The sequence below is a fragment of the Cimex lectularius genome, unplaced genomic scaffold, assembly GCF_000648675.2.
Source record: "Cimex lectularius strain Harlan isolate CLEC.00 unplaced genomic scaffold, Clec_2.1 scaffold332, whole genome shotgun sequence".
NCBI lineage: Eukaryota > Metazoa > Arthropoda > Insecta > Hemiptera > Cimicidae > Cimex > Cimex lectularius.
In genome coordinates, this window is record NW_019394218.1 from 395,344 (window position 1) to 422,286 (window position 26,943).

Consider the following 26,943-nt stretch of genomic DNA (forward strand, 5'->3'; position numbering starts at 1 on the left):
CATAAAGTGTATTAACATAATTAACTAAAATTTAAAACATTACCGAACGTTTGCGCAAAAAAGCTGGATGACTTTGAGGGTAGAACGTCTGGGAGGGATTAGGCCTGAAGTTATTCTCACACTGAAATGGATTAACTATACAGGCTAAAATTCACCCTTTCTTTACTAAATGGACGTCAACGGAAATGGTTCATACTACCAAATACCTTTATCGATGTTGTACTATTATTGTATAATAATTGATTGGTTTATTCTTCCGCAGAGTATATTTCCAATTTGAGAAGAACTAAATTTTTCGTTTATGAAAAGGAAGAAGAGAACTCAGTTATTTCTCGTTATATTTTATTCTCCCCTCTGTTTATCACCGCTTAAGACTATAAAACAAATATTAATCCGATTGTGGATATTATAAGAAAGAGATAGCTTAGATAAATCGATAAACTCATATAATATTTTTAAAGTTTAATATACTATTGCAGCTGCGTTTCACCTTTTCTCGAGATAAAATGTATTTTGAACTTTTATCGTTTATTTCTTATAAAGTGAAAGCCGATTAATTTAAACTATAGCTGGTAAAATACCAGACAAATTACTCATTTTGGTTGAGTAATCTTTATCAAATATTTGTCGCGTCGTATTCTATCTAAAAATTTCCTTTAAACAAAGTGATGTAATGTTAGTTCTGAAGTGATACTCAGTAGAAATGATAGAGCCTTTAGTAACAATTTTAAGGTATGTAATATTAATTCGAACGATTTTCTTAATATGACTCGCTCGTTGCTTTTAGTAGGACGACAGTGTTCGCTGTCACTTGTGATATAGTCAATCAAAATTGTTTTCCATTTATTTATTTACACCGGCGCCAATTGTTGCGCTTAAGTAAATTTAATAACACCCTAAAGGGTCAAACAAAATAAATAGGAAAAAAACAGAAAAAAAGAGGAACTCCTCATTAGTAGTCACTTCTGTATATTAGCGTTAATCACTGTCACTTAGGTCCCTTTTTCCATTTTTACTCTCTCTTGCTTAACTGTTGCATGTATATAAGTAAACATAAAATAATATAAATATAAATTTTTAATTTAATAATTAATTTATGTATTTTTAACTGGTGAATTGCCGGTTCTAGGTTGTTTCTTTTTCCGCTTTACTCTTAGTAGAAGTATTTTCTGTTTGTTTAAATTTTACTTTCTTTGTACTTACTTAATTTTTATCAGCTGTACTCCACCTGACCCCCCCTTCGCATATTAATATCTACAAATACATAACATGTACACGTATTTTTTGGCAAATCGCCGAGGCATTACATTTATAATTTCTGTCAACAGCTTTCCTTCATCTTTACCTTTCAGAAACATACTGTACAACACTTGCATACCAGGACTATTTACAATTAAAAACAGATATGAGGCCTAACCAACGTACTCGCCCTTCTGACCGCTTCTCCCGCATACAAATAAACTTCTTTTAGTCCTTTCTTCCTATCCGTTCCTACAACCTCTGGAATTCCCTACCTAACTCCATTCGTTGTGCCTCAACCCTTTCCATTTTTAAGTCTCGACTAGAGGATGGTTAATTTTCCCCCTTTTTATTTAATTTTGTACGTGTCATTTTTTGATGCTATTGCATTTAGATATTTATATACTCATTTAGTCACGAATTGTGCCAAATTTTGTACTGTTTTGTTATTCGAGGGGGCCCAAAGCAGAATAAAATGTATTTATAATTTGTTGTAAATTATTTAGACTTGGGTTTTTTTTGTAATCTTCTTAACGGGGTATTTGACTACTTAGCTTCAAAAACCCCGATTGTATCTGTTAACAATGCATACTCAAAGCCCATAAATATAACATCTTGTGTTTCACAAGGTGGACATTTATCGCGGTTAATTATTTATTAACCATGTTCTTGATTGTTTTATTAATTAAATGCAAATTGTTTGCCAATGATCTCAAGGCTGTGGAAACACTATCGACTGTATCATCTAAAGTGACTTTAATAATTAAGTCAAATGGCGTGATCTTAACAAAATGTATATTATATTGTTAAATGCCCAGACTTAAGATTTCAGTGTCATAATTGACTCCCCTATCTTTTAATGGGCTTATTCGAGTCATCGTAAATACAGATATAAAACTACCAGAGAATTCATAAAAAGAAACACAATCTATTTAAAAAATGTTAATTGTATAAAACTGTTAATATTTCTCTAATCAGTTTCGTGTTGGAATACAATTCCACAGTGTGGTCAACATTTTATGTGCTGTATACCAATAAAATTGAAAATGTGCAAATCAAAACCGATAATATTTGGTGTTCAAAATTCATCAACCACTAGATAACATTTTACACAGAAGGCTCATTACTGATATTTTTATATAAATTGTTCAACAATGGAATCAATTGTACTAAGTTACTAGAAAGAATACATTGTAAAGTTCCTTCCAGAACAAATCGCAGCCGTGATACATTTTAAATTCATACGTGTGCCACAATTTGTATAAACCGTGCCTGTAGCAATAAAACAGTTTAGAAATAGATGTTTTCTGTAAAAAAATGTAATCCGTATTAAATCAAATGCAGTTCAAGAAGGAGTAGTTAATAATTGTTTTTGGCATTGTGAACCTTTAAATGTTTGTATATTTGTTTCTTTTGTAAACTGTTCAAAATATGGGATTTGGCCCGTCAATAAATAAATAAGAAATGAGCAATGTAGTACAAATCAGGTAATAATATGAAATGATAGCAAACGCAAAACCGACCACTGTCTTCCTACTCTTGTTGAACTTGTTATTATTTTATTTATCTTGTTGTTTCTCTTTCGGCTGGTCAGCCCCCACGGAACGAGGCTGTGAGGAGCTTTCACTAGAGTCGGCATCAACGTTCCGTGAAATTGTTACACAACGGTTGTAAGAAAGTCAAGCCAGTGCGAAACTTTTGTGGGGAATATTAAAAATTTAAACGGCCATTAAATTTTAAAAAAAGTGTAGAACACGTGAAGAAATTAATAACAAGAAATTAAATATTTTCCCTTGACTGTCGAGATTACGATTACGAGAATACGATTTACAATCGCATCCAATCCTTCAAGAATTAACATCCGTTGAATAATTCAGTAACAATAAGTATTCTTGCATTCTCTACAACAAAACTGTTTATAATGCTTTCTCTTTCTGTAGTCAATTAATTGTCCTGGCATTTTTACCTAAATCTTTCATTACTATATTTTTCCATATGGTTTTCTTACCAAATAACCTAATAAATACTATATGATGAATTTGGCAATTCGGCCCAGTTTCTATTTTTAGCTACAGCTCGACTTCATTACCAATCCGTTTTAAGTTATTCTTAACTCGCGTACTGGTACTTAAGAAGAAAACAAAGAATATAATATGAAATAACTGTTTGAACATCATTAATATAAAACAAGAAAAGAAGAGATCCCAAATGGGATCCTTGTGACATCCCCGAAGTACTAAAAATCTCACTTGACATTTTACTAAGAAATTTAGCAAATAGCCTTCTTTTTGGCTATTCTGTTTATTCTCAATACACAAGACTGGATCCAGTGTAAAAATTCACATTCAAAAGCTTTGGAAATATCAGCGTAAATTGAATCAACCTGCTTACCATTTTTAACAGATGCTAACAGACACTTCTTGCAAGCCATTAAGTTTGTAGATGTGGAACCGACCCTTGATCCATTTGGTACATCAATAAGAAATGCCTTAGCAAAATGACGCAAAACATCAGCCACAATCGACTCCAGAATTTTTGAAATAACATTAAGATTATAGACGGGACGATAGTTTGAAACATCGACTATGTTGCCCTTTTTAAAAACTGGAACTACATAAGAATCCTTCCGAACTGGAATTTACCGGAATCCAACGATTTGTAAAACAATGTGGTCAACATAACAGCCAAAGAATCGGCACATCTAAGGAGCTAGGGCGGGAAATAAAAAACTGAGGTCTCTTTAAGAGAAAGTCTCTTTTCATAACCATTTTTTTTCATTCACTTTGTTAAGACAGTTATTCAATCCTCTTAAGTTTTTATTACTTGCCCATGATATTAAAATTTTCAGAACGATGAACTGCATTGATGACTATTAAATTGTTACAAAAGGATTTAGATTGGTTCTCGAATTAATCTTAATAATTTTAATCTTAATTTTTTCTATTTATTTTTATAATGGTAAAAAGGGGTTTCCTTCACCTATTTTTTGGGTGGCCCTGCTTTTGACAACTGTTCTGAAATTAACGATCTTGGCATGGTATTTGACTGTGAACTAACATTTAAGAAGCATATTGAGCAAGTAGTTTCTAAAGGATACCACAATCTGGGCTTTATTAAAAGGAACACCTCAGACTTTACAAATTTGAAAAACCATTAAAATTATTATTATTTATTTATTTGTTGTATTGTTAGGAGTATTTTTGACTAATGCTTCTCTGTTTGGTTTCCTCAGAATTTGTTTATTCAATCAAAATGGAATAGGTACAAAAAAGGTTCGTGAAATGCGTGGCTTTTAAAATGGGACTCATGGGGGGGAAAATATGGTTCTTCGGCTCAGGAGTGCTGGCTCATGGCCCTTGAGAATCGTAATTTGGTCCTTGGCATATGTTTTTTATGGAAGTCGGTGAATGGGGTCTATTATTGTCCAGAGCGATTAAGTAAAATAAATTTCCTAGTTCCCAGTAGAATGAATAGAGATGTTATTTTATCCTGTATTTCATCGAGCTCCTTACGAACAGTGAGGGTTGATTTCTTTCTATTAGTGGGCTTTTGAAGACAATTTTGTCAGTATAAAGTTTCTGGCCTGTTAATTTGATACCTTTAAGAAAATTTGCAAAAAGTCATTTGTGGCAATAATTTAACCTGTTTATATTTTGTATTGCATTGTGTTACGTACCGTATTTACACTTTTAACTTTGCACTGGGCATATTTTATGCTGCTTATAAATTTTATACATATTTCTTACTACTCATAAACAAATGTTATGTAAGAATGTACTACTTGGGAATTATCCCATGTTGTACTTAATATTAATAATAAAGAATAAAGGAAACATTGACGATTTGCATGAAGATCGAACACAGGAATTCAAGGCAGACGCATTTCCCACCCCTCAGAAACAATTTTCCTGGAAAGGACCATCTGCCTAGAAATAGAAAATATTTACGACTTTTATACAAACTACAAGTTAACTTTTTCTTTTGCTTCCTATTAGCATTAATCATTTATCCGCATTATTAATTCGTGTGAACTGAAAAAAGTAACTTAGCTTATATAATAATATAATAAGTTAACCGGTCGAAAAGATATTGTGTCACGTTGACTGACTAATAGAAACAACAATGTTATTGTTTCTGAAAACAATTACACTTATTTTCATTTTCATTCTTGCCCAGTAAACGTACCGGTTGTAAAATATAAGCGCCCGTCCTGTTCAAATCGATTTATGTTAATTGTTTGCCTAAAAACAGCAAAGAGTAATACGTTGGATAGAGGTAGTCAGTTTTTCCTTACAACTTAACATTAGTATAATATACGTTTTTTGTTGCATACCATAATATGGATTACCAGTTAATACATCATATTCAACACATAAACAACTGTATTATCATACTTGATAATACTGTTATTCTTATTTTTCTACAATAGGTTGTATTAAAAAAATAATTTTTTATCTTATTACTCACTCAATTCTAATGATAGAGGCAACCAAAACCATACTTAATACAGCGTTCCATAAACTGCCCATTTTAGAGTCAAAACAGCTGAAAAGGGGTACAAAAAGAGTAAAAACTGCTTAACAAAAAGTTTTTGGTCTCTGTCTGTGGAATAGAGTGAATAATAAGATAATAAATAAATATTCAACTTTATTGAATTATATTTTTTAATCTGTGACAATTGGCTCAGAGAAACAGATTTTTAATAGTTGAAAAAGGATATCTCTATTCACAAACTGTAGTATAAAATAATGAAATTGTCCTATTTTAATTTTAAAATTCACCAGAGAGGAGAATTATGTTAATTACCTGTAAATGCAATTGTTGGTATTAAGTTTTTGACAATTGTAGTCACACTTTATTCCAATTTAATTATTATTAATACAAAGTGAAATTGTAATTGAATAAAACAAAGAATAGAATAAAATGTTTATTTGTGAAAGAGCATAGGTCATACAAAGAGATATAGATATATTTTAATTAAAAATAAGTCAAACAGAATACAATAGAAAATATAAATGGAATTACATTCATATGTTCATACATCAATAAAAAATTTCCGCTTATAATGCTTTTCGTGTATTGATAGAAAATGGTTACCCTGTGGACAATATATTTAATGTATTAATTACGTAGTTGTTAGTAACATTAAGTTGTTCAAAATAATATTTACATAATGGTGTGTAGGCTATAATTTGTGCTGTTTAGTAATTGCAAATGGCATTTTTGTCAACAAGTAATCTTGGGGAATTTTACCTCTCAATGGCAAAATATAAATTGGATTGTAGCATGATTGATACTGAGTGTAGATCCTTATTGATTAGGTGCTGCTTGAATGACATTAATTATTTTTAGACTAAACTATGATGGGCTTTGCTGTAACCATAATTTTTAACTCTATAAATAATTCACTAGTTTTCGTGGACCGCTTGACCAATTAATATCTTTCAATTAATTAAGGTTTTTAGTTGTGATAAAAAAGTTAAATACTAACTATAAATGTATGGTGATTAGTGACCATTAATCGATATTTATTTAGAAATCGTGAGATGCGGTCTGGTGTGATGTAGGTTTCAGAAAAACATTTTCTTTGTCGTGCCAACGTTTCGATCTTTATTGAGATCATCTTCAGGGCCTGGGATTTACAAACATTGTTTACATATAACAATTACATTTTGGATGTGGAAAAGTGAATTTATACAATGCAAAATATATTTTTTATATATTCAATCAAAGTATTTCTACTCACTCAAAGTGTTTGTCTTCTGTGTAATTGTGCCATTCTTGTGTCGTGTCGAGAGTGCTAATGAGATTTTGCTATTTTGTGTTTATATACATTGGATTTTGAAGGGGTGGGGAAGGATGTCGGTATAGAAAAAACTAACTATAAATAATTTTTTTTTTTGCAACACCCAGTTAAGTTTTGTTATATTACTTGATATAATTGTATAGAGAAAATACCTATTGTAGCAAATACTGGTTGCTTGCATTCTTAGCACTTTACATAGCCACCCAATTATCAACATTAATATTTGAACGTCATATGAGGGATACCACTTTCCTGTCTAACTATACAATCTATAAATAAATAATAAGACTGTAGTCTTTTGAAGAAACTACTTTAGGCCTTCTCTAATAAAGCTACATACCTCAAAGACCAACCAGGTGATCTATATAGCAGGGTACTTCTAACGATACTATTAAATAGTGTTACTCGAGATTTCCAAGTTTCTCACTTTGTTGATTTAAGAATATTTAAAACTGTTCTGATAGCTAGATTAATTTTTCTAATTGTGCAGTGGGTAGTTTCTAGAAAAAAAGAGAAACTATTAAATTGCACCCCCAGGTATAAGAAAATTTACATTGTTTAATTCTTTATTGTCATAAATAAAATGTTTATGTTTTTTACTGCTATCATTGCAAAATATTAAAAGTTTAGACTTTTCAGGGTTAACTTTTAAAGAATTTAATTTACAATTATATACACTATAGCTGTCCAAACTGAGACCTTTAACTCCCCTTTCCCTAAAAAAGAACTCAACATTGTAAATAAATAATGGAAACAGTAGCAGACTCAGCACATCCCCTGTAGCACACCCCACCCTCTGTTAAGGCAATTTCAATTGTAAATTAATTTTTAGGTGAATGAACTTCACTTCCATTGGGACTAAAAAAGTAAATATCAATATCAAATAAGTGCCAATATCAACTCTATTATTAACAAGGGATTAAGTAATCTAATTAATTAATTAATATGATTTTTTTACTCTCCTAAAAAATTGCCGACTGTCATTGAAAACATTTAAATCAAAGTGAAATAAAAAAAATACTTTTCAGTATTAGTAATCACAAAAACACTGTTTATTATTCTGTTTTAAAAAGAGGGTTTCACCTGAATATTAGATTATATCACAAAATAATTGTTTCCTTTTATTATTGAACAATGTTTAAACAAAGCTTTAATTTCCATTTGATAGTATTTGTGCATTTGAGACTTGCTTATGGGTTTTTAATGAAATTAACTCTCATGTTTAAAATAGGACATATACCTATTTCTCATTATTGCCTAATTATTTGCATGTGGGTCTGATTATACTAATACATATTCTCCAGATAAATACAATAATTTATGGCAAATTCAAGCTAATACTTGTGCTAATTAGATCATCAAATTGCTGCATTGTTAATAGTAATCACTGCATGCTGACTGATGTTCGTGCGATTTATGCTGCAATTTTTTTTTCAGAACTCATTCGGGCGACCAGATGAAGTTGTGGCAGCCGAAACACTGGCAAACCATGTCCGACAGAATGACAGCTTCGTATTGGCTGTTTTTCAGGCCCAGTTCCGGTCTTCGCTGACATGTCCAAGGTGCCATAGGCAGAGCAACACTTTTGACCCGTTTCTCTGTGTCTCTGTACCAGTGCCTCAGGATCAACTCCGACCATTTTTTGTCACCGTCCTTTACACCTCACAGCAACCAAGGCAGGTCAGTTGTGGTTCCTCCCGTGTACTTTGGCCATATATAAATATTACCTAGTTATGGAATTTCACTTGTTTTATTCCTCAAGGTCAAACTTGGTCTATCTCTGCCTGCACATGCAGAAATACGAGACCTGAAAGAGCAACTTGCTCTTGACACTGGTATCTGTGAACAACACATGCTCATTACCGAAATTGATGATCTTGGCTTTCAAAGAACCTTCTCAGGTAAGTCATATTTTTTGTGTGTGAAACATCTGCCAAATATCCCTTCTTACTTGTAATGAACATTTGTTTAGATAATCAACCTCTGAGCATGATAAAAGAGACTGATCCCATCTATTGCATAGAACTTCCTCAGCTCAAAGAAGCAACCCAAGATACCGGCGAATATATACTGCTTGTATGGGTCAATACTTTAATTGTCGATGATCAGTGTGCAAGGTCAGTGCTTTTAATTCACAGTCACAGTAACATTTCAAATTAAAGCCTGTATAGTTAATAATTTATTATTTCGTTTAGCTTTGATTTTTTTAAACCAAGGCAAATGCAGCCAGTTGTATCAGTTGTAGTGATAAACAATTTTTTTTGTGGAATTTTTTTCTATTTTGTAAAGTTACAAAAGTCCCATATTGGGGAGAGGGAGTTAAACAGTCATCACTTAAACTTAATTATTTTTTAAAATTGTAAATACGTTTTGTTTCCAGGTTCAGTAGCCCATATACAATGCAAGTCTTTAGAGAAACTTCATATGCTGATGTTGAAAAACTCATCCTTAAAGAGATGTGTTGGTCAGTAGCTGATGGCGTCCTTGAGTCAAATATTGTAATTGCTCTATTTCTAAATTATGCAATGGATTTAGTTAGATTTTTTAAATTTTTAAATTTAATGTTTTTTTAAGGAGGATATGCCAGGTAGAATAAGAATGAGGATAGTTTCACCAGGTTGCCTTACTAGTTATCTTGATCCAACCCTTGAGCACCCTCTGTATGATGAATCGGTCGACAATGCTATTGCCTTGTGTGATACTACCTCTGCACCTCCTCATTTAAAGTTAGTGTTAGAATGGGATCTCCAAGCCAAATCGAGGTAATTTTACAGATTTTCCTCCAAATGTAATATTATAAAAGGTGTTTTTTGATAAGAAGTGTTCATTCTTTTATGGATTTTTTTTCCAGTATGGTAATTGATGACACAGATCATATTGAAGAGCATTCAAGTGTAAAACAATTGAAGCAAAATGCAGAATTGGGTGGCTCTGTTACTCTGGAAGAATGTTTCGAGGTAAATAAATTACATAAAATAAATATAAATTGATTTGAAAAATTCTTTTTTGTACAATTTGGTGTTTTTTAAAATAAAATTGTTAAATCATGAATTTTATTGTTAAAAACACCTTCAAATTATAAGGCCTACAAAAAAGAATATTTCATCTATATAAAAAATAGAAAAATACAACAATAACAAAGAAACAAAGTAAGCATTTAATTTTAAACTTTTTTCATCCCCCTCCTAGCTTTATACAAAAGAAGAAGTTTTGGGAGCAGAAGATGCATGGCACTGTCCCAACTGTAATTTGAAGCAAGAGGTCGTAAAGAAACTCGGCCTCTGGACACTACCAGACATTTTAGTCATTCACTTGAAAAGATTCAGGCAACCACCTGCCAAAAATCATAATAGGTAAAGCCATCAATGAAGCACGGTTTTTATATTTTTTTATTGCTAATAAAGTGTAGCTTGTTTTTAAATTTAAGGACTTTAGAAAGTACCTTTTTTTGGTGACATTTTGGCAACTCGTACAAACATTGTTCATTTTTTTTATATAAAAAAAATTGTTGGAGAATTATAATAAATAATTGAATTATGACAAAATTGTTTTTAAGAGAAATAAATAATTTATATAAAAATGAAACAGAGGATGGCCAAAAATTGGAACTGAATTACATGCTTAAAAAGAGGGAAAATAAAATATATATTATATCACTACAGATCTACAATTAAACTTACAACTCTTGTCGACTTCCCGGCTGTTGGATTTGACATGACGCCACATCTGTGTGGAAGTGGGAGCAGTGGCCCTTGGTGGAAACACAACAATAACAACAACAGCAACAATCCTCCCCAGCATAATACATATGATTTGTATGCTGTTTGCAATCACCATGGTCAAAATTTACATACAGGGCATTACACTGGTAACTAAATAAAAATCTTCGCAAATTTTTGTATCCTACATTTGATTTTTAAAAACATTGTGTGTACAGCTTATTGTAGAAATCCATACAATGGAGAGTGGTACTGTTTTGATGACACCACTGTCAGCACTGTGAGTGAATCGCAGCTTGTCACGTCTTCAGCGTACATCCTTTTCTATCAAAGGAGGGGACTTCTATCACCTTCCTCGTCCTCATCTGCCTCTTCAACCACCGAGCACTGGGCGACAAGATTACTCCCATCCAATCCATTACAAAAAATGGGTAAATCAAATAGACCTAATCATAGTAATAATGTTTTCCACTTACTCAATTTTCCATTTTTATGAGTAGATAATAAAGAGCAATTCGCAAGGAACTCGAGACAATATGCTACAGCACCTATAAAACGCTCTAACATTGTTAATAACAGCAGTGACGATGCAGCAAAAGTCAACAATGTAAGTTTAAAAAAAAATTATAATTGCGAAAGACGTGGTAAGCATGCGCTGACACTCTTATGTGCTTGTCACTAAGTGATAAGAGAAATTTAGTGAATGTGCTTAACTATTTTTTGGGTGGGGGAAGGTAAGGCTCCAAAAATAGCATACAATAAACCAAAGGGATAGTATGTATAAACATTTGTTATTATACTGGCCTGTCTTAAGATGGCCATTCACGATCGCTCCAAGCAGTCCAAACGGAGTGACGCCGTTCCAAAAACCACGTCAATGGCAAAACTGAACTGGCATGCCCGGCTGTGCCGAATATTCGACCGGTCCAAACTCCATCGCGCCACTCCAAATATCTATGGCGTACGACGGCATGGCACATTTGTGAATGGGAAAACCTGGCGTGGAGGGTGGGGATTTTGGCGCGGTGGCCTGGTCGTGAATGGGAAAACTGTTGTTTTTTTTGGCGCAGTCTCCGTATTTCTATCACTGAGCAAACATCTCCGTCGTACATTCTCAAAAAGTCAAAAACGTTTATTCTTTATTGGTAATGATATCCAATCGAGATTTTATTGTTGAGGTGATTGAATTGTATGAAAGTTTACCATGTTTATGAAAGTGGTGGACAATGATTATATTACCACGATAGAAATAAAAGAAATTCGATCAGCTGGAGTAAATATAAATAAGACGTTAATCTTTTTTTTGTAAGGTTTTGGTTGAAATGAAAAAATAGTGTTACGAGGGGATTCGAATCCACGACATTTGGCTAAATACGCCGCTGCGCTAACCACTTGAGCTATCCTGACTTGGACAGTTTGATCCACTCGGGCACCACTCCCCATCTCAACCTACAACCTTTCGAATTTTCCTTTTTTTGCCATTTTTTGGTGTTGGAGAGGATTGAAGTCACGATAGCTCAAGTGGTAGAGCAGCGGTGTATTTAGCCGAAGGCCATGGATTCAGATCCCGCTCGTGGCACCAGCTTTTTCATTTCAACCAAAACCTTACAAAAAAGATTAAATAATTGAAATAAGTAATTTGGTCAATAGAACACTAAATATAATGAATAAATAAGACATTTCATCCATCCTTAAATAGTTCCTCCAATCAGCGGGTTCAAGGGAAAGATCTTTCATCAAATTGATGTGGGTATTACGGCTTCTGTTCGGGAGCCACTTCTTACACCATTTTCTCTTCGATTTTTTGCTTTTAATATGTAAATAAACAGAAGAGTAGCACAAGAGATCGTCATCCATTTTGAGAAGGTAATTCACTGGTTGACGTTCGGAGCGACTGGCTGTGGAGCGGTCGTGAATGCCCCCTCAAATTTCAGGCGCTCGGAGTGGAGCTGTTCGGCTTGGCGCGGTTCCATTTGGAGTGATCGTGAATGGCCACCTTTATTGTAATAAACATTCAAAAAGTCAAACAAGGCAAGTCAGCCACAACTCTAACTGGGAATGAGCTTATTTACTAGAGTAATTACCCCAATTGATGCTCCTCGACAGTAGACTATTATTCTGTTTGTTGCAATGGCTGCCCGATTCCCTAACTGAGTGTTCCATGACTTGTCAAACCATCAGCAAACTGGCTCAAACCAAAAACTCAAACAGTCAGGCAGTTGTTCCAACAGGTTTGTCACTGGTTTTGGACCATCAAAACAGTCCTAAGATTTTACTAGGGACTGGCAGTCAGAGACATGCGTGGAGGTACCCAGCCCTTTCGCTCTTGTCAAATCAAGTTCTTACCCAACTAGGAACTTATTATGTGAAATAAAATATAAATGTGCATATATATTTTTGTGCGTTTTGAAAAAATACCCAAGTAAAAAAATGTTAAATAAAAAACATTTAGTTATGCATTTTTTAAAAGAATTTATTTATACATATTGGTATAACCAGTCCCTAAAAAAGACATAAAATAGGCCTTTAATTTATTTTAAATAGCAAACATTTTTAAATTTTCATACATAAAAATGTATCTTTCTAGTGATAAAAAATCTACAAAATAAAAATGCATTAAATAAATAAAAATAATTGAATAAAGCAAACCACATAGATAAATCCCACAATATTAATCATTAATTGTCTATTCTGAGTAGGTTTACCTTAAAATTAGTTCCCTAATTTTCGTGGTCCGCTTGACCAATTAATATCTTTCAATTAATTAAGGTTTTTTAGTTGAGATAAAAAAGTCAGTGTCACGAGCGGGATCATTTGCCGCTGAGAATCAAATAGATTACACGACATTTGAAAAATGGCAAAAAGGTGGGGTTGAGATGGGAAGTTGGTGTCCGAGTAGATCGAAGTCACGATAGCTCAAGTGGTAGAGCAGCGGCCTATCAAGCCAAAGATCGTGGGTTCGAATCCCGCTCGTGCCATTGACTTTTTTATCTCAACTAAAAACCTTAATTACTTAAAATTAGTTTTACAAATTTAATGAAATTACTGATATTTTTGTGATTAATAAGTGGTACTGCTCAATGTCCTGCTAAAATGTGCTTGTAATCTGTTTTTAAATTTTAGAGTTCACCACTCACTGAAAGGACTAATTCAGAGAGAGTAACATTTTCCGGAAGCGGAGGGATAAAACTGACGGAGTCAATTGTCTGACCTCAAGCATACATTATGTAAATTATTATTTTTTTAAATTATTATTTTGTAAATGTCCTTCAATAGTGTAAATAGCATTTAGAACTACTAGTAAATACGTATTTCCATTCCCTAAGACATGTATTATTTGTTAAGATTAAATACAAATTTTCTGCTTATCAAATGTTTAAAAAAAATGTGGGACCAAATGATTACTAGGCCAAGGCATGGGTTCAAAATGTTTTTTTATTTCTAGACTAAACGGATGAATTGCCAAATGCAGAATGGAAGTACCTAAATGAACACCAGACGTCTTGGTTCTTTACTCTTTACGGTCGTTACCGGCCGAGTAGGACTGAAACCTCGCAATTTATTGATGTTATAATTTTGTTTTTATTTTTGTGAGCGAGGTAAAACTTTTATTTTTTCTGTATGTATATAGAAGTATATTTATATTTTTATCTTACTGTTATCTATTTTAAGATGACTTTAGCAATAACTGTTGACAAGTTTATTTATTTTCTTTGCATATGAGTGTTTGCTGTATGAGTAATTTATTTTAAGTCAGTTCTGTAATATTTCATTGAAATTTGAAATTTCTTTTACAAAAACTTTTATAGTCAGTATAATTTTTATATTGTTTAATAAAATAATTCATTATATTCAATATTTTCACTGTCTTAATGAAGGCAAATAAAATTGTGATTGTTAAATTATAAATATTAAAAAAAAAAAAAAAAAGACGTAAACTTTTTTATTTGTGAAATAAATATCATAAAGATTTTCATCTTGTACAATTCTCTTACTGTAAAGATTAATTTGACGTTTTAAGATTGAATGTATGCAAAATTTAATTTTACACAATAAGGCACTTGTCTTGCACACGCTAGTCATAACAACTCTAGTTTATCCAATTCCAAAAAACGTGTTTATTATACTTTATATAAAAATAATAATATAAGTGTTTATAACTAAATATTAGATTTGAAGTAGTCTAATTAAAGTTATATGATATGTAATAAATCAATAAGTAAAAGAAAATAAACATTATATTTTTTAACGTGTCTTGTCTTATTGACTTTGTGAAAATGTTTTCCTTTGATGATTTGCCACAATGAAATTCATTTAATTGAATGATTGAGTTTCCTTGTGGTATAAATTTTTTGACAACAAAATTTGTTCAATTTCAAATTGAATGATACCATAATATTATTTTAATCCATAAATGTATTTAGAAGTCACAAGTGAATGTATTAATTATTTACATTAATTATACTTTTTACCTAAGGCTTGGTTGAGATGAAAAAAAACTAGTGTCACGAGCAGGATTTGAACCCATGGCCTTTGGCTGCTGCTCTAACTGCTTGAACTATTGTGGCGTTGAATCACTCGGACACCTACTCATCTCAACCTACAACCTTTTGAATTTTCCCTCTTTTTGCCATATTTCAGTGCATGAGTTCAAAGCCTGTACAACTAGACATTAATATTATAAATCAGAAGAAATCTCATTAAGAAATATTCATAATATTAGCATATAAATAAATCATTAACACTGAATTATAAACCAAAGGCATTACTCAAACCTGACAGACAACTGGTTTTCATGTTTTCTTTTAATTACCCCTCTATGTAATAAACTGTTTATGTTTGATGAATAATTATTTTGTACAAATATCAACACTTTTTAATCCTCTTCCAAACAAAAATGTTTGTTTACCTCAGTAGCATTTCGTTACTTGGGAGTAATTCAACCTTTACTAAGATGTCAACACGTGATTTTCACGTAATTTCTCTTTACAATTTTAAACTTGGTCGGAACGGTGCCTAATTGGCCAAAAATATTATTGAAGTTTGGGACGATGGCAGTGAGTGAGAGTACTGTTTAGAGATGGTCTAAATTTTTTTTTTTTTTTTTGAGAGAGAGAGACAGTCTTGAAGACAAAGATCGAGTCAGTATTTATTTCGTCGATGATAATGTTCTGCAGTGCTTTGGTCAAAGAAAATCCCAGAACAACTGTTGCAGAGAATCTTTCATTTAGCAAATCATCCGTCGCTGACCACCTTAAAGCAATTGGACAGGTGAAAAAGATCGAAAGTAGGGTTCATCAAGCATTAAACAACCACCAAAAAAGGTAACACCATTTGCCGAAACAGAAAAGATCATTTTCTGGATAGAATTGTTATTTGTGATGAAAAGTGGATTCTGCAACAGAGAAGCAGCACCAAATTTTCCAAAGCCCCCAATCTTAAAAAAAAGGTGATGGTGACTGATGAGCGTAATTTGGGGTGATTTGCTACAGCTTTTTGAACACCAGCAAAACAATCATTGCCTAAATGTATTGCTCCTCAAATTGAAGTAATGCACCAAAAATTGGCATTATTTTAGCTGTCTTTGGATTAACAGAAAAGGCCGATTCTGTTAAACGACAGTGCTCAGCCCCATCTCACATGAACACTGATCATAAAAACTGTTGGATCTTGATTACGAAGTTCTGCCTGACCCTCCCTACACTCCAGACTACCATTTTTTTTTAAAAAAAGCTGGACGTTTTATAACAAAAAATTTATTGATCAAAAGTTGTTAGAAAATACGTTTACCGAATTTGTTAATAATACACTCAAAATTATATTCAGAGGATATAGACAAGTCACTAGCACATTGGAAAAAGTGTATTGAGAATGGAAGGCTATTTTAATTATTAAAAAATTATTTTTAATATTTATTAAAATTGTTTTTAGTACAATTAATTAAGGTTTTTAGTTGAGATGAAAAAAAGCTAATGGCACGAGTGGGATTCGAACCCATGATCTTCGGCTAGAATACGCCGCTGCTCTACCACTTGAGCTATCGTGACCTCGATCCACTCGGACATCAACTTCCTATCTCAACCCCACCTTATGAGTTTTCCCTCCTTTTTGCCATTTTTCAATTTAAATTGTTTTTAGTTTGTAACAATAAACCTACATTATTTTCCACCTGTGTTTATTTGGTCCTATTAACCAAAGTAACTATTTTAATTAATTTATTTTTTATGCAGTGTTATTCACGATGTCAGTTGAAAATTTGTGACATGAGGACTCGAACCCAAGACTTCTGAATCAGTACCCTGGCACACCTACTTGAGTTATCATGACTAGTCCTGCTCATGACACTAATTTTTCAACTCAATGACACTTTGCTTAAAAAAAATTAAATCAATTAAGATAAATATTTAGTTGTTGAGATGGAGAGTTGGTATCAGAGAGGATCGAAGTCATGGTAGTTCAAGTGGTAGAGCAGCGGCGTATTTAGCTGAAGTTCGTGGGTTCGAATCCCGCTCGTGACACTGACTTTTATCTCAACCAAGACCTTACATAAAAGGAATAATTAATTGAAAGAAGTAACTTGGTCAATTGACCACTAAAATGTAAATGGATAAATATTTATATTATTTACTGATATCAAATTAACACCGACCTCTCTTACATTGTTAACTTTTAAGAAGAACTAATAGAAATTTTTAATCAATTCAGTATTACTTCTGTTAAGCTTTAAGGGTAAGCATAAAAAATATATATAAAAATAAAAGCAATTTATTATATGTGAACAATACATAAAATATTTCTCAAGATGAATGTTATGTAAACTCAATGATTCTGTCAGGTGGAAGCGTTTTAACATTGATTTGAGAAATGCCGCTGATTAACTCTTGGTTATGTAAATTTTCTTCGCATATGCATTTTATAGCAAAAATAGACCACTCCCTGATGAACGGGTTTTTAGGGTCAATCGTGCAGCAGTCCAATATCACATGAAGGGCTTCCAATTCCCTGCACATATCTTGCACCTCTTTGTTTTTGTACGCCAGGTTCCCGATTAATCTAATAAGATTTCCTTTAAAATTAAATTCAGGAGAGGGTCTGACGTCTGTGCTCATGTTGGCCATCATTTCATTTAAGGCGTTCAGTTCACTTTGTTTACTAATTTCTTCTCTGTCCCGAACGGCTTTGTGCATTCCTATGAGAAGATACATGCAATTAATAACCAAGGACTTGTCTTTCTGCAGCACCGTTCTGTAATTTTCAATAGTCGAGGCATGCCCTAAAACTTCGAGTAGGCAGGAAACTTCTTTCAAATCTACTTTTTCAACATACTCGGGCTTTGTTTTCAAAATTGCATCCGATTTTCTCTTAAAGTGCAAACTGATAAAATCTATTTCGTTTAGGTATTTGAAGTTTTTCGTGACGACGGAGTCGAGGAGTTCCAGTAAATAAATCCTCTCTTCAGAAGCACCTATACCGAGGGAGTTGTACATAATTTTAAAACCACCGGATTCTATGCACCTCTCAAGCAGAAACTGGGAGAATTCCGTCCCTTTCATGGAGCTTGCGATCGCGTACAACATCTGCTGCCGATCGTCGAGCAGTTCCTCGATCAGTCTGACATTCTCGACCAATATACTGTGATACAGTGCGTACAAAAAATTCCTCGCCTTATCATCTTCTAGACAACACCATTTCTTAATGGACGTAGAATGGTTTGACCATACAAATTTCTGAGTGTAAGCATTGTTGACAACAACGTTGACCAAGCACTGCAAACCCACTCTCAACGAGAGCAGGGCGTTTTCGTCGTAGCTCGCACCGACAGTCAAATTCTCAAGGATTCTGATTAAAACTGAAACAGTTCCTGAATCGCAGATCTCTCTTTGTTCCTCTTTTGAACAGCAGACGGACCGCAATCGGCGAAGTTCGACCAACAGCTCTGTATAATCGTTTACACCGAGTTTAAACTCCACAAATCTATTCAACATCGTTCACTACTGAATTTATTTCATGTTCATTAAAACAAAAGTTCGTTTTTTTTTAGAAAGTAGTTTTGTTTTGACCTACTTTGGACGGCAACGGTACTTCGATGTATCTTGTATAAATAACAGATTCAACATACAAATTTATGGATGGAAAAACCAAATCGGTTCAACTTTATTCTCAAATCAACAATATTTTTAACTTCTGAAGCCTTTCCCGTGTTATAAACTCACGAATCGATACATTATGAATGTTCTAGGTAGGGTGTACCAATATCGTACTGGTAAGTATCGATACTGGTATCAGTTAAACTTATGGTAAAACACCAACGACAACAAAGTACAAAGGGTAATGAAACGTGTTTTCCACCAGACTCAGAATAAGGCACACATGTCATACACACATGCCTTGCATGATGGCACAGAGCTCTCCATCAATGTGTGCTCGCTGTGACGACCCGCTGTCGGTGAGGCACTTCTGGTTGACTGGCTCGTTTATGAGCATCTTATTGATTTACATAGATTATTTTATTTATTTACAGACCAAACCCCCTTACAGGTCAGGTACCCAAGCATAGGACAGTCAAACAACACAACAAATCAATCATTAAAATATAACTAAAAAAAAAGAATATAAAATAAAAAATAAAGAAGGGCCAAGACTTTTAACAAATATCAACATTATAAATTGATTATAATTAATTAAGGTTTTTATTTGAGATAAAAAAGTCAATGGCACGAGCGGGATTCGAATTGAAAAATGGCAAAAAGGAGGGAATACTCAAAAGGTGAGGTTGAGATGGGAAGTTGGTGTCCAAGTGGATCGAAGTCATGTTTTAGAAAGTAGTAGAGCAGTAAAGTAGTAGTCAGAAAGTAGTTGAAGTGGTAGAGCAGCGGCGTATCTAGCCGAAGATCACGGGTTCAAATCCCGTTCGTGCCATTGACTTTTTTATCTCAACTAAAAGCCTTAATTAATTGTAGTATATTAATTGGTCACGTGGACTACAAAATTAGTGAATTATAAATTGATGAATAACTAACAGTAATAAATTGGATATGGACAGGTTTGCTGTGGGCCCTCTCGTAGTGCTCTAGTTAGAGAAATATGCGGAGCTGGAACCCCTCGGCAAAATGGTGGTTGTTGTCTAGGTTCTCGGACACATCAGCCGGGAGGGTAACAAACGGGATGTCCCACCCTCCAGATCAGACCATCACGATCAGGCCCTCTGATGCTAAGCACACAATGAGAAACACAATAAAAGAAAGATGGCAATGTCAGTGGGCGGGGTCATTGGAGAGGCTCTTGCGAGTCAAAAGCACGACTGGCCCTCAGAGAACCTGAGCAGGAGACGAGGGATCATCCTCACCCGGTTCAGGTTTGGCCATACACAGTTGACACACAGGCACCTGCTTTTGGGCCAAAGCCCGCACAGGTGCCCCTGTGTCATGCCTTGGCTCCATATAGAGAGCATGCAGGCAAGTTTCAGGGTCCCCTGTTCTGCTTTTTAGGGGAATTGGGAATTTTTTTTATTGTATATAGCCATCAAAATATGTGTTTTGTATGAGCGAATGTATTTATTAGAGTGAATGGGCAGGGGCTGATGGTGGACGGAGGATTATTGCATACTCTATCTATGTCTACTAAACAGACTGAATGCAATGTATATAGCTATGAATGTATTTATTTATTTGTGTGAGTGCATATGGAATGTGTGTTGTATTTCACATGCACTCGGGGCTGAAATGAACAAGCTGTTGGATGTCCCTTAAAAAAAAAAAAGTTTTCATTTTAAAGCTCGTTCTATATTATTTTTAAAGGTCCATAGGGTTGAGGATTAGCCAATATGACAGACCTTGATGATCGATCCAAGTGTCTGGATGAATTGTTTCAGCTCCTTGAAGCTTCCAATCTATACCCGAAAATTTAACAAAGATGAAACTCCAAATAAAATAACTTCAGTAAAAATGAAATCCAAAAATTAGTCTCGATCATGACCTGATTTATCTTGCTCCATTTATTTTCCTTTTACATCTCTATTAGTGCTGCGTTACTTTCCCAATGCTTTTGGGATGGTCAACCATGGCCGACTTATTTGGAAACTTGAAAATTTGTCTGGTTTTTCATTCACTAGTTCCAAATTAATATGTTATTGTCATGTCGTAAACAAGTTGTCAAACTGCCTAATAACAAATTCTCATCTTACCTTCCTGTTAAGACTGGCGTTTCTCCAGGTGCAATTTTAGGACCCTTATTGTTTTCAATTTTTATTAACGACCTCCCTTCTTGTTGAAATTTATCCAAATTTCACTTATATGCCGACGATACCCAAATCTATACAGAATGTCCCCTGGTTTATCTATTCAACTCATTAACAAAGACTTTTCTAGCTTCAAACAATGATCCCAAACTTAGCCCAATTAAATCCCAATTGGTTATTATTTACAACACACTTCTGCCAACTGAAGATTTTCCTCTTGGCTTGCTTGCCTTAATACCCTTCTTTAATCAGGTGTAAAACCTCGGTACGATTTTTAATTTAGGGTTTGTTGCTATTAGGGAGAATGGGATTTTAAATTCACTTTGGAAATATAAATTTTTCTCTCTGACCAAAAAAGCCTTATTTTACTGTTTTTTACTATTTATTGCAGTACTATCTACTCTTTTTTCATTCAATCACACTTCTACTAAAGAAAAATTAGAATACTTTTTAATAATTGCACAAGATTTGTACGTTAGTCGGGAATTGTACTTGTTCCAAAGGAGTGAATCTGACCCTTGTTTATGCAAGTTAGAATAATATAGAAGTTAACAAAATTGACGACTGCATCAAAAAGAGAATGTTAGTTAAATTAACCAAACCTTATATATAAAGTATAATTAATTAAAATAATCAATACAATCAATTATGACTGCTAATTGCACATATGTAATAATTACAGAAGTACTTACTTTGCTAACACCTCTTCATGGCCACTTCATAAATTGCCGAGATATTGGAAAATATGGCAAAAAAAGGGAAAATTGGAAAAGTTGTTGGTTGAGATGGGGAGTTGGTGTCCGAGTGGATTGATGCCACGATAGCTCAAGAGGTTAGAGCAGCAGTGCATTGAGCCAAAGGTCATGAGTTTGAATCCCGCACATTACAACCGCCGAAGGTTGTTGGTTCGAATACCGCTCGTGACACTAGCTTTTTCATCTCATCGAAGACCTTAGATAAAAAGTATAATTAATTAAAATAAATGAAATACAGTCAACTATGACTACTAAAAACATACATGGATTAATATAATAAAATTAACAATAATTTTAACCCAAAGGTTGTAAAGAATATAATACTAGTGTAAAAACCCAAACAAAATTATTATATAAATGGTGTTCCAGATGATAAAATATTGTTTGAGTGAAAAAACCGAAAACAAATGTCTTTTTTTATTATACAAAATAAAATAAGGTCTAATTTGTTTAAAAAAATTAAATAAAATGAATTTTCTTTTATAGATTTACGATAATTTTAACACAGTGAAATGAAAATACACTAACCCTCTTGCTTAAACAAACAATTAAGAAAATGAAATTATGAGATAATGATATTCCTTTTACCAGTTAATAGAATCTTATTTAAATGAAAAACCAAAAACAATTTTTTTTTTATATACAAAACAGAAAAGATCTTAAATGCATAAAAAAATTACTAATTAATTGCAAATCAAACACTTGATTATCATTACGTTTAATTAGTCGTTGGCTTGAAGAATAATGAAAAAAATGTCTTCTATTTTGAAAAATCTATTTTTCACTTGCGATAGCAAATAATAATAATGTAAAGTGAACACCAACGGGTGAAGAACACCGGAACGGAAATTTTCAGTTTTTTTAAAATCAGATGCACTTTGTTTCCTTAACATTAGAAAAATTAGACCGTCCAAAGGCACTTCTCTTTCTATTCATTTATTTTTAATTAAAATTTTCTAGCATTGTATAAATTCTTTTTTTTTATCTAAAATTTTTTAGCATTGTATAAATTCTTTTTTTTTTAATCTAAAATTTCTTGCATTGTATAAATTCATTTTTTCACATCCTACACGTATTTGTAAAATTTAAACAATGTTTATAAATCCCAGGCCCTGAACATTATCTCAATAAAGATCGAAACGGCATGATAAAAAAAATGTTTTTCTAAAACCTACGTCACACCAGACCACATCTCACGATCTCCAAATGATCATGTAGTAGTATTGTTGCTATTTACCCTGTAGATATTCTTCATTTGATGTGTAAAACAAGCATACTCTGGTCTCTCCTTTATCGTGTGACTCGGTTTTAACTGAAAACTTTGATGACATCTGATTGAACATGTTTTTATATTCTGACTGGACTCTTTTCCCCATTTCCAAAAATAATAGTTAAAAAATTCACTGCATTATGTTTTTTACCTCTCCATTCCAAATTAATAAAAGGTGTACAAAATTTTAATTAACTCATTTTCACTATTTTATTGTTCATTGTTTTGTCATTACTAAGAAAAAACCAATTATTTTGCCCTGATATGTACCTGATATAACTATATCATTAGTTATAAAACCATATTGCTTTTAATTATGTGAAGAGTCGTGTTGTACTTAAGCAAGCAGGAAAATAAAATTTGAAGAACCTCAACATCTGTAGAAATAGTTCAATATCTAAATGTCCAAGTAAAAAGTAAAATAATTTAAAAAATAATATTAAATATAAAACGTATACAAAACAAAGCTCCTTTGTATGAGAAATATCTAGTAACATGCTTAAATGAAATGCATGACCTTAAACTCCATTTAAATAAAATAACTTTTATTTCAATGTAAACACTGAAAAGAAAAAAAAAATAACTAGAAATAAATCTAGTAAACTGGTAGGTGTAATTATCTACAAGTAAAATATCTAATATTCCATTGACAATAAAATCGACCATATTTTTTCCATACCAATTCGTTTAACAAAATGAATGCTGAAAATAAATTCGAGATGTATTTTTATTATTTTAAAAACAGTATTATTTGCCCAGATGAGAGTTTACTTCAGAGTCTTATGCTTTTATATTTTATTGTTTAATTAGCTCCCCTTAACTTTTTTGCTTGTTCATTAGAAATTAATTAAGTTAAAAAATGCACACAAAAATCAACTATAAATTTATCAAATAAAAAGAAATGAAACTGCATTATACTTAAATGCAAATGCTCCAGCTGCTATTTGATCCATTTGTAGGATTTTTCGAATACGAGGGTGTATCAAATATAAATGGGACTGTAGTAACAGATTATTATCAAGGTTTATATCAAGAATCGTGAGATGCGGTCTGGTGTGATATAGGTTTCAGAAAAACATTTTCTTTATCATGTCAACGTTTCAATCTTTAGTGAAATCATCTTGGTGTCGTGGGCACTCTCAACACGACACGCAAGAATGGCACAATTATACAGAAAACAAACACTTTGAGCCCTGAAGATGATCTCAATAAAGATCGAAATGTTGGCATGATAAAGATAATGTTTTTCTGAAGCCTACATCACACCAGACCGCATCTCACGATTTTTGAATAATCATTGACTAATGGTCACTAATCATCACACATTTAGATCAAGGTGGGGGTGAACCTAATTTTGGGACGATTAAAGGGGGCTTAAGTAAGAGGACAACACCCTGTCAAAAACCCGCGTATTTTCTGGGCAAAAATAATTTTCTGGAGTGAAAAGTTGAGAATGAGTCACAATTGCCGCCCAAGGACGAGTGATTGAGGCGGCTTAAAATCTCCATGATTGACACACAATTAATGTGCAACGTTATTGAGAATTATCGGACGCTGCAAAGGTGACATTTAGGAGGAAAAGGAAGAAACAATCGGAAGTGTACTTGCATGACAATGCCAGGCTATATACCGGTTAACCCTGTGAGGTAAACATTGAATACAACGGAATGAGAAACGTTATTACAGCCACCCTATTATAGTCCAGACTTGTCACTTTGTGCTTTTATCTTTTTGAACGCACTTGGAGGTCAGTGTTTCAACGCAATAATGAAGCGGTGGAAGCATCTGTGCTCCAATAACTAAAAGAACATCCCAAGAGTTTTTATGATGATACAATAAAAAACAACCAATCTGATGGGGAAAATGTATTTCTAGGGCAGTAAAATATGTAAAAAATAATATATTTTGTAAGCTTAATAAAATAGATTGTTCTGTTTGCTTTAAATAACCCTCATAAAAACATTTATACATATTCTGACTATAGCTGAGCCACCTTTGGCATTAAAAAAATGTATCGAAACACTAAACTCATTAGTATGTATATTTAATATAAATATATTATGTGCTTATGTAATAACTAGATAGTTACTATCCATTGTTATAATTAATAATTTATTTAAAAATCGTCAGATGCAGTCTGGTGTGATGTAGGTTTCAGAAAAACATTTTCTGAAACCTACATCACACCAGACCGCATCTCACGATTTCTAAATAAATATTGATTAACAGTCACTAATCACTACACATAATTAATAATATTATCTTGCTTAATAAAATAAATATAATTATTTTTATAACAATAAAACTATGATGCCAAAATCAGTTCAGCCAATCTGATTATAGAAATTATCTTATACATTCTATATTTTTGAAGACTACTTGACTATACATATTCCACTGAGAAGTATGGTAAAGTTACTAAGGCAGTCGATAAAAAAGAAGTTACCATACTTCTTTCAAATGTGGGGTTGTAAATTCAGTGGGTTTAGTCTAAACTAACATCACAGACACTTTAGTTGTAAACAACTGCATGATAATCAAACCTGAATTATTTAGGTTGTGTGGTTACGCACTTGTTACAATAGAATATTTAACATCTTACTTTTCTTTAGTAAGAACATGAAAACAATCTGTCAAATTACATAAACACATTCGATGGATTCAAAGTGTAGTGACACCCGATGATCCAACAATATTCTTCCTCTGCTCTATGCTCTGAATGGCCAAATGAATATCTTTTGCAGTAAATCCTGTGAACTCTAGAACTAAGATAAACAACAAAAGATTTTAGTTAGGTCTTTCCCGATTATCCTGATCTCACAAAAATAAAAAGCTACAATATTTAAACAGCACATACCTTCTATTTCTGAATCACAATCAGAACATGGTGCTTGGTCATCAGACAATTCATCAAAACTAAAAATTTATATATTTTACTCATGTTCTGAATAGATTTTTAAAGAAGTTGTTAATACCTGTCACTACTATTTGTAAATGATTTACATTTTTTCTCAAAATCACTTTTATCACTTGTATTTCCATCATATTTTCCATTATCTGTTGCACTAACAGGCTGGAACATTCAATGATACGTAAGGAATTTTAATGTTAAATAAATATAACATAATATATGTATAGTATTGACACCTACAGCACAGGAAGCTTCAGATATTAAAGTTTGTACATTTTTATTTAAAGGTTTTTTCAGTTCATCTTCAACTAATGACGAGAAATTTGATTTACTTTCTAAAATATAACCTAAAGACAAAACAAAATAATAACATGATACATAATAATAAAAGAAAAGGCTTGTACAAAAAGAGTATATAATATATTTACTTGAACTAACTGATCTCTTGAATTCCAACAAAATCTCCTCATCTACAGAGTCGTGTCTGGCATTTATTTGTAAATGCTCATTATATTTCTGAAATTTTGTAACAATAAACTTTTTGAAGGCAACAAACAATTAAAAATTAAAGATATTCAATCACCTCAAGGTTTTTATTTGAACTGTTAAAGAAGTTTCCATTGTATTTAGATAGACTGATAACATTCTCCCTCTGATGGCAATTTTCAGATAAATCATGAAATTCACAAACCGTTCTGATCTGTAAATTTAATTAAAGAAAAATAAAATTGTACTAAGTTTCATTATTAATGGTAAATAATAACTTAAATGAAACTTAGTTCACTCAAAGTAGTTTGATTTTAAACCTAAAAACTGACACATCTATAGCTGCTGCTTACACATTATTTAAAAAGAGAGAGAGAGAGAGAGAGAGAGAGAGAGAGAGAGAGAGAGTATGTGTCTGTGAGAGAGGAAAAATATGATATTCCATACAATAAGAAAATTTTTTATCTTGGTTCTAGAAGAGGAGTTTGAATATAAAATAATAATACCTAATTAAGTATAA

At 32.7% G+C, this 26,943-nt stretch overlaps 3 protein-coding genes across 3 annotated transcripts in view; 1 reads left to right on the plus strand and 2 right to left on the minus strand.

Annotated features, from left to right (window-relative positions):
• LOC106664276 (ubiquitin carboxyl-terminal hydrolase 43-like) overlaps positions 1-14,726 on the plus strand; it is a 36,268-nt gene extending 21,542 nt beyond the window's left edge. Inside the window, exons 2-13 of the mRNA XM_014389859.2 lie at positions 8,483-8,725; positions 8,808-8,946; positions 9,018-9,162; positions 9,426-9,543; positions 9,620-9,807; positions 9,897-10,002; positions 10,235-10,398; positions 10,708-10,913; positions 10,983-11,195; positions 11,265-11,371; positions 13,888-13,991; positions 14,210-14,726. Of these exons, the coding sequence (XP_014245345.1) occupies positions 8,483-8,725; positions 8,808-8,946; positions 9,018-9,162; positions 9,426-9,543; positions 9,620-9,807; positions 9,897-10,002; positions 10,235-10,398; positions 10,708-10,913; positions 10,983-11,195; positions 11,265-11,371; positions 13,888-13,974 (1,716 nt within the window). The 3' untranslated portion in view covers positions 13,975-13,991; positions 14,210-14,726. The remainder of the gene's footprint in view (positions 1-8,482; positions 8,726-8,807; positions 8,947-9,017; positions 9,163-9,425; positions 9,544-9,619; positions 9,808-9,896; positions 10,003-10,234; positions 10,399-10,707; positions 10,914-10,982; positions 11,196-11,264; positions 11,372-13,887; positions 13,992-14,209) is intronic.
• A 2,785-nt stretch (positions 14,727-17,511) lies between these two features.
• Positions 17,512-19,210, minus strand: LOC106665266 (ataxin-10). Its single transcript, XM_014391592.2, has one exon. It carries the CDS (start codon positions 18,747-18,749, stop codon positions 17,574-17,576), a length of 1,176 nt encoding a protein of 391 aa, XP_014247078.1. The 5' UTR covers positions 18,750-19,210; the 3' UTR covers positions 17,512-17,573.
• A 6,058-nt stretch (positions 19,211-25,268) lies between these two features.
• Positions 25,269-26,637, minus strand: LOC112128273 (the record flags this gene model as incomplete). Its single annotated transcript, XM_024230226.1, is given in 6 exon segments — positions 25,269-25,791; positions 25,884-25,942; positions 26,002-26,099; positions 26,178-26,284; positions 26,366-26,453; positions 26,521-26,637. Coding segments are annotated over 6 exon segments (573 nt in total), but the record flags the coding sequence as incomplete, so codon positions are not given.
• Positions 26,638-26,943: the final 306 nt, after the last annotated feature.